The sequence below is a fragment of the Nanorana parkeri genome, unplaced genomic scaffold, assembly GCF_000935625.1.
Source record: "Nanorana parkeri isolate BGI_ZX_2015 unplaced genomic scaffold, ASM93562v1 scaffold197, whole genome shotgun sequence".
NCBI classification, from domain to species: domain Eukaryota; kingdom Metazoa; phylum Chordata; class Amphibia; order Anura; family Dicroglossidae; genus Nanorana; species Nanorana parkeri.
Window position 1 is genome coordinate 1,320,487 of NW_017306465.1, and position 8,563 is coordinate 1,329,049.

At 44.9% G+C, this 8,563-nt stretch overlaps 1 protein-coding gene across 1 annotated transcript in view; it reads right to left on the minus strand.

Annotated features, from left to right (window-relative positions):
* IQCE (IQ motif containing E) overlaps positions 1-8,563 on the minus strand; it is a 39,204-nt gene that overhangs the window by 5,070 nt on the left and 25,571 nt on the right. The window contains exons 16-18 of the mRNA XM_018555468.1: positions 7,382-7,481; positions 6,315-6,476; positions 4,787-4,813 (exon numbers count right to left, since the gene is read on the minus strand). Of these exons, the coding sequence (XP_018410970.1) occupies positions 4,787-4,813; positions 6,315-6,476; positions 7,382-7,481 (289 nt within the window). The remainder of the gene's footprint in view (positions 1-4,786; positions 4,814-6,314; positions 6,477-7,381; positions 7,482-8,563) is intronic.

Below are 8,563 nucleotides of genomic sequence, written 5' to 3' on the forward strand. Positions count from 1 at the left end.
AAATATTTTTATTTTTTTTACTTTACTGTTGGGGACTCTGGGGAAATATTAGGGGTCTAAACAGACCCCTGATATTTCCCTTTTAAAATAGAGAAAGAGATTGAGGACACAGAGCCCTCAATCTCTTTTTCTGCAGCCCCTGTTATAATTGAACAGGAAGTCTCTATACTGAGTGTTCCTGTTCATTCATAACTTGTGGGCATGGTATGTTTCCCATGTCCACAATCATGAATGAACAGGAGGTGACTTAGATCACTTCCCATTCATTCATAATTGAGTATACAGTAAACATACTCTGTCCTGAATTATTTACAAGCACTTAGAGATCACTGATCACTGACTGCTTGTACCCGCTCTCCATCCTGACACGCTGTCACAGGAGGCTGAGTGAGCGGTGCATGGAGGAGAGCTTGGTCTCCTGTGACAGCCGACTCCTCCCCCACACCGCCGGCCCGACCTCCTGTGACAGCTGTCTCCGCCCCCACACCACTCTCCTGATTTGTCACAGGTGGCTGACCGGGGCGGTGTGGGAGGAGAGCCCAGCCTCTTGTGACACATCAGCACCGCTCGACCTTCTGTGGCAGTTCTCTCCTCCCCGCTGGACGCTGTGCTGTGTCAGAGGGGACACATAGCAGCACCCAGCGGGGAGGAGAGAAACCAGGCATGCACCGCAATTTCGTTTGAAAGATGGCACTTTCGGCATTTTGCCAAAAGTGCTATTTTTGGCGGCCGAAATTTCGGTACATTCTTAGTTCTAATCCTTACCCAGTCTATCCAAAACAAGAAAATAGTTTTGGCTAAGGTTCCAGGTCTAAGGGAACCGGTCAGGACTGCTGTTACCAGCCAAGGATGCCACTGGCTGCCATTGTGTTGCTCCTGCAGGTATTGCTAGTTCCAAGGCAGTCAAGAGGCCATGCTTTGTCTCAGAAGGCGCAAGACAGGCAATGACTGGAACCTCAGCTGTAATAGAGCCATCATGATAGGTTCCCCTTAGAATAGCATATAATAAGGTGGAAATATATTTAAGATTCTCTTTCAGATACACAATTGAAACTGAAAACTGACCAAAACTTTTCATACAAGGGAAGCTCAGTTGGACACTTCACTCACTGTGGATGGCTTGGTTTGCAGTAGGACCCTGGACAATGGATGCAGACCTACACTATATAAATCAACAAAGTCAGTGAACACCTATTCACAATATCCTTGAATTTGTTGGCCATCCCCCTCTAAAACGATGCCCATTATTTATTTAGCAGCTATAATAACCTCCACTCTTCTTGGGAGCCTCTACACAAGAATTTGGAGTGTGAATTTGTACCCAAATCAATCAAAATGGCAGTTGTGAGGTCAAGTAAGAATGTGTAATGTAAAGATCTGGCTTGCAATCAGTGTTACAAATGATCCCAAAGCTGTTCAGTAGGGTTAAAGTCAGGATCACTTGAGTATCTCCATATCAAACCATGTCTTTATGTAGCTGGATTTGTACACAGGAGCACAGTCATGTTGGTACAGAAAGGGCCTTCTACAAACTGTTGCTGCAAGGTTGGAAGTACACAAAAATGTCTAAAATGTCTTTGTATGCTGTAGCAATAACAGTACACTTCACTGAAATCAACTGACCTCAATAAATTGGAGGGGTGTTCACATACATTAGGCCATATATTGTAGGTGTGATGGTCAGGTGTCCACAGTCTTTTGTCCAGTTACTGTAGGTCTGATGGTCCGGTGTCCACATGCTTTTGGCCAGTTACTGTAGGTCTGATGGTCAGGTATTCACATACTTTTGTCCATTTAGTGTAGGTCTGATGGTCAGGCATCCACATGCTTTTGTCCAGTTAGTTTAGGTCTGATGGTCAGGTGTCAACATGAGTTTGTCGAGTTAGTGTAGGTCTGATGGTCAGGCATCCACATGCTTTTGTCCAGTTAGTGTAGGTCTGATGGTCAGGCGTTCACATGCTTCTGGTCAGTTACTGTAGGTCTGATGGTCAGGTATTCACATACTTTTGTCCAGTTAGTGTAGGTCTGATGGTCAGGCGTCAACATGAGTTTGTCGAGTTAGTGTAGGTCTGATGGTCAGGCGTTCACATGCTTCTGGTCAGTTAGTGTAGGTCTGATGGTCAGGCGTCCACATGCTTCTGGTCAGTTAGTGTAGGTCTGATGGTCAGGCGTCCACATGCTTCTGGTCAGTTAGTGTAGGTCTGATGGTCAGGCGTCCACATGCTTCTGGTCAGTTAGTGTAGGTCTGATGGTCAGGCGTCCACATGCTTCTGGTCAGTTAGTGTAGGTCTGATGGTCAGGCGTCCACATGCTTTTGTCCAGTTAGTTTAGGTCTGATGGTCAGGCGTCCACATGAGTTTGTCGAGTTACTGTAGGTCTGATGGTCAGGCGTTCACATGCTTCTGGTCACTTAGTGTAGGTCTGATCGTCAGGTGTCCACACACTTTTGGCCATATGGTGTACAAGAGTAGAATGCGCCCTCTCATACAGCCCCACTAAAAAACATATTCCATTCCAGCTTTTGAATATTGCCTTGTACATCCGAGAATGGTGACTCATAAATGGACAATCATTGGAAAAGAAGATCTAAAATGACCTTTCTACCAACCATCTGCCTGTGTATAGGCATTTCAAGATAAGTCAATGCACAGTACTTTTAAAAGCCCATTAGATCAGGTTTGCAGCCATAACAGCAACCTTTACGATCCTGATAGGTTCATTTTAAGAATGACATCTCAAATGACTAACATATGCTGGAAATGATGCTGTGCAGAAAATGGAGTGCGGTGAATGGGCTATAAAAGTCACGTTAAATCGAGACAGCAATGATATAATAATCAGCCAATCATCTCTGATGTCTTCTGGGCCATCTGTCTAGTATTTTCAATTAATAACATGACACTGGGTCAGGGATCTCAGATAACACAGCTGTCTGTGCTTCTAGCTTTTAATAAAGTGCCATGTATTTATATTGTACATTGGCAAATGATGGTTACCTTTATAAACTAGACTGCATGAAAAGATTTCTAGAACAAGCTTCTGAGCCCACTGAATATATAGCATGTAAATGCTTCCAAAGGGAACCTGTCATGCTGCTAAAAGTGTACAGCAAACATTACTGCTTAATAGCAAAGAATCACAAGTCTTATCTACAAGTATTATATTTGTGGTAAGCTCGCTCCTGTGTGCCCAGAAAGCCATGCCCTCAGAAGAGAACACTACACTGTGGTTGTGGAATGGAGGAATAAAACAGATTCATCCTTGATGATGGTCACCAGGACAGAAAATGATGGGAAATCAATGATTTTTCAGCTATCACAAGAAAACCAATAGGCAGAGGAATTATTTCAATGTGGCACTTCTTCCAGTGACAACTGTCTAAGAAGGGGTTATTCTGCATTTTGGAAAGATTTCCTCTCACTTCATTTTAAGACAGGATGTCTTAAAAAGACAGGATGTAAAAGGAAAATGTCCCCAGGCAGCATAAAATAAAACAAACAATCTCACAAGGTCTATAACCAGGGACCAACTCTGCCCCTCCAGCTTTGGTGAAAATATAAATTCCATCATGCATCTGATTCTAGGAGTCATGTCTTTGGCTGTCAGAGTCTTGCAATCCCTCATGGGATTTGTAGTTGCACCACAGCTGGAGTTTGCCTGCCCTACACTATCCAAAAGTGCAAAAAATGTGTGTGTAATATACTGTATATATATGTCATTTGGCAAAATTGTCACCCAGGACTCTCAGCCAGAGGGGCTGAGCGGTTCCAGAAAACACAAACTTTTACTGGGAAAGAGCTGGCTTTGCAGTTCTTCCCAGGTTTTCTGGATTTGGCTTGGGTTCCTGGAACTGGGAGATTTCAAAGAGCATTGGGAGGGATGAAATCTCTATTCCTGGGTCCGGGCTTTAGTGGTGACTAGCACCGAGTGATTGTGCACCTGTGCACAGCCCTTATGAAAAGCATGCTATTTAATGTTTAGGGTTCCACCTGGGAGACAGAGTCTGTGTGTCTGGTGGACTGGGGAGCAAATCACCTGTGTGGTGAGAACTAGCCTGTGTGGCCAGTATATGGGATACAGCCCGTGTGGCAAGCTGGTGTGATACAGCCTGTGTGGCAATACACCTGTGTGGTGAGAACCAGCCTGTGTGGCCAGTATATGGGATACAGCCTGTGTGGCAAGCTGGTTTGATACAGCCTGTGTGGCAATACACCTGTGTGGTGAGAACCAGCCTGTGTGGCCAGCATGTGGGATACCGCCTGTGTGGCCAGCATGTGGGATACAGCCTGTGTGGCAAGCTGGTTTGATGCAGCCTGTGTGGTGAGAACCAGCCTGTGTGGCCAGCATGTGGGATACAGCCTGTGTGGCAAGCTGGTTTGATCCTGCCTGTGTGGCAATACACCTGTGTGGTGAGAACCAGCCTGTGTGGCCAGCATGTGGGATACAGCCTGTGTGGCAAGCTGGTTTGATACAGCCTGTGTGGCAATACAACTGTATGGTGAGAACCAGTCTGCGTGGCAATACACCTGTGTGGCAAGTTGGAAAAAGCACCTGTGTGACTGTGAGAGCAACAGTTGGGATTAGTTTGAGAAACAAACAAAGATAGAGGACCAGTGGGTCAAAGCGGCCAGACACTGACGGTAAAAGTCAAGAAGCTTATTCTGTGTTTTCATTGCCAGTGCTGTGTGTACTTTATGTTTGAGAACCCCTGCGAGGGAAAACCTGTGTGAACTGGTCAAATATTATAAGGCCTTATTTCATAATCTAATACAGTATAAATACTTACATCCTCCAGGTCATGGCCCTCTTCTTTCTGTAAAACAAAGTATTCAGTAAACATTTTGGATCCACAAATATAAAAGTACATTCCATCATTCAAAAGCAACTTGTTTCTACTAAGAACACACATGAACTGCCATATTGCTACTGGTCCACAATAGTGATCTGCTATCCACCTTACAAGCAGCTGGGGAACACAACGTTTAAAGGAAAACTGTGTGGTGAGAACCAGACTGTGTGGCAATACAACTGTGTGGTGAGAACCAGCCTGTGTGGCCTGTATATCGGACACAGCCTGTGTGGCAAGCTGGTTTACGAATCGCGGTAAAAAAACGCTCGACAGACGCGCATATGCAATACGCCTAGGTGTGAACGAGACCTAAGGCCTGGTTCACATCTAGGCGTATTGCATATGCGCGTCTGTTGCGCGGTTGTCGCACGCTTTTTTTACTGCAATTCACGGTAAAAAAATCGCGCAACAAACGCGCGTTTCTGAGGGCTACTTGGCTGTATCCCAATTGAAACGCTCAACAAAAACGGCCCAAAGTAGTACATGTACCTTTTCAGGCGTGGGCCGTTTTGTAGCGCGTTAGGGACGGGCTGAAATACGCCAAGGTGTGAACCATACCCATTGAATACAATGGGATTTAGATGTTTGAGCGTTTTCTAGAGCGTTCGTCGAGCATAGAACGCGCTACAAAACGTTCAGGTGTGAACGAGGCCGTAAGCAAACCTATGCTTTGACAATTTCAGGGCAAAGTAATAGGTTCCTTTTAATGCAGTCCTCTACAGATGTACATGCTTACCCTTCCTTTCTTCCTCACCCTTCTGTCCGGCCACTGGGAGCTAAAAAGAAAATATTTGGAACTTTTGGATATGGAGAAATATGCTATGGCTCACTCCATGTGACAGTGTTGATTGGATCAGCGACGTCTCATGGAGTGAGTCTTATGCTCCTACATACTCAGAAGTATAGGGTATTTCTTTTGGCTTCCGCGGGCTGAACAGGGCAGCAAGAATATGCATCTGCTTACCATCTTGTCTTGATTTGTACTGTGATTGTAATGTCTTCCTTATATTGTAAAGCGCTGCGCAAACTGTTGGCGCTATATAAATCCTGTATAATAATAATAATAATCTGCAGAGAAGCCTGCCTTGATGAGAACCCGTGGCTTTTCCTTGCATGGGGAAATCTCCATTTCACTTCAAAGACTCACTTCTCCCCAACAGAGTTCTACATTATAAGTAATGAGCCCACGATAGACCCCCAAAGATAATTAATTGGGATTTGGTGTCCAAAGGATCCAAGCAGGGGTCATTTAAAAGTTTTATTGTAAAATTTCCAAAACAGAGCATTTTGGTTATCTGTAATGCTTAGTGAAGGCAACAGTGACCCATGGTGGCCAGAAGAGTTTTAGAACATCATAAGACTATAACAATGGGATAGTGCTCCTTGGATGGTTATAGGTTGATTGTAAATGTAATATGTTTCCTGGTGTGTCAGCAGAAGGAACAATAAGAGAGGAAATTCTCACCCTGTTTTTATATTGTCTCCAGTTCTTCTGGATCACTTGCGCTGCTTCTTGCTGCCTTTGCTTGTCTCTTCCTCCAGGGGAACCAGAGGACCCCCCTCGGGATGTCACACTGGGTGTGCTTCTTGCAGAGCTTGGACGTGACCCTGTTAACTCACTTTGGGCCTGTAAAATAAAGCAGATTTCACTTTCTATTGGCAGTGTTTTGGGTTTATCGATATAATAGGGCAGCACTAAAAAATAAATACAATTTTATCTTTCCTTTCCTGAGCGCCTGCTTTTTTGGGCTGCCACGAGTACAGCTTACCCATAGGAAGGAGAAAACATTTCTGGATCAGGGAGGAATTTAAGTATAAGTGTAGGTGGTCTGGACTTACGGGGTGAGGGAATTTATTGAAGAACAATTTCACTAATGGTGATATTAAGGCCAAACCCTAAAGCGAGGCAGTCTGAGGATCTCTTTGGGTCACATGGGGGGGCAGCAGCAGAGGGTCCCAGGTTGCTAACAGCTAGGTGGGGAGTTCTGTAAGGGCCATACACTTCTCCCATCCCAGATCTTAGCAAACTGGGATGCTCTGCCCGGCATCCTGCCCAGCTCCTGGCAACCAGTGATGTCAATGAGCTGGGTGGTATGGCGGCCAGAGCTGGATGGTGCACCACCAGGATGTTGGCCAGAGCCCGGTTAGTGTGCCTCCAGCACCCCATCAACCCCCTACCTGGAATGTAACCACCAGCACCCCCGCTCAGGTGGCAATTATGCTGGGGGCATCCCTAGGTGAAGTTGTCCTTTAAGAGAAGCAATATAAAAATAGCTTCAAATGTGTGCTCACTCATGAGCTTTAAAATGCCATTGCTCTATTTCAGAGTTGCCTATCCTAGCCCACCTTGTTTACACATTTGTATACTTTACTTTTGGTATTATGGATGTGGGATTTCTTTACTGTTTATATGTCACTGTTCCTCCTTACAGATAGAGGATCTCCAAGTCAACCTATAATCTAAAAGTGATCATGCATTTTTCCTGTGGTTGGCTCCATAAGATAGGCGTTACGATGGACAGGAAGTCGCACCTTTTTCACAGTCCCTAAAGCAGCTTCTTTCTCCCTTTTCTCATCCTCCAGTTCAGCCTCCAACCTTTTAATCTTTTGATTAAGTCGATTAATTTCTTCTCTGTTGTAAGAAAAACAATTTTAAAAAAAACAGGTGATAAAACGTCAATACACTTTGTTCTATTGAATACAGTTGGTTTTTGAAAGAGACAATTTTCTTAATGTTCCTTTTTAGGAACATTAGCAGAAAGATCTAAGGCTACGGCAACTTTAAGGCAAATTCAACCAGTCCAGTGACAGGCTGGGAGAGGGACCTGCAAATGTTACTTAAAGTATTTGTGAAGTCAATAAGAAAACAAATCAAAGCATAGCATTCAAAATGATTTTCTCAAATTGTTTTAAGACTTCTTCACCTTTCACATAGTCTGTTCTGCAGTTTTATTCAGCGGTCATGTGACCGCACAGCCTTGATTCCCGTCCTTCTCAACGTGGCAGGCATGTAAGGGAGTGCATGGCATGATTACGTCAAGCACAGTGGGGAATTACATTCCCCATCTGTGGACACTGCTTTGCAGAATAGGTTCCCTTCTGCCATCAATTGTCCATTGCAATGCTCTTGCAGCAGAACTGGGTGAGTGGTGTGCTGGCAAAGCAGACCACGCTCTTATAGGCTGCTGTTACAGCTGGGCAGGGAGGGGGCATGGTGGCAGATGTGGGGCCTACGCTGACCATGACAGTACAGGTATGTTTTACATTGGCACGGCGCCCTGTAACTCCAAGATCAAGCTTGCAAAGTGACCATGCCAGCACAGATCTGTGTTAGATGGGCAGACAAGGGTGCCGACAGGATCACCAGGTATGTCATAGCGAATGGGACTGCAGGGACATAATAGGCAGCAGGTCATTGACTGTTTATTGTTAAAAGAATGAATGCAATGTCACTTTTAAGGTTTACATACACTTGAACTTCAGAAGAGAAAGACCAGGTCTCCTCTCCTGCCAGACAGGGCTGTGCTGTGAGGCAGAGCTGTGTAAATCTCAGAACTAGATGGGTAGAAACACAAATCCTTTTCCAGGTATAACAGCTCCTATATATGAATTATATGTGTATTTAGCTGTTAGGCTGGAGTTCAGCTTTAAAGCAAATTTTCTTAATCCTTGCAATGTTGGGGGGGGGGGGGGGGGGCCCCCCCCCCGCAAAGA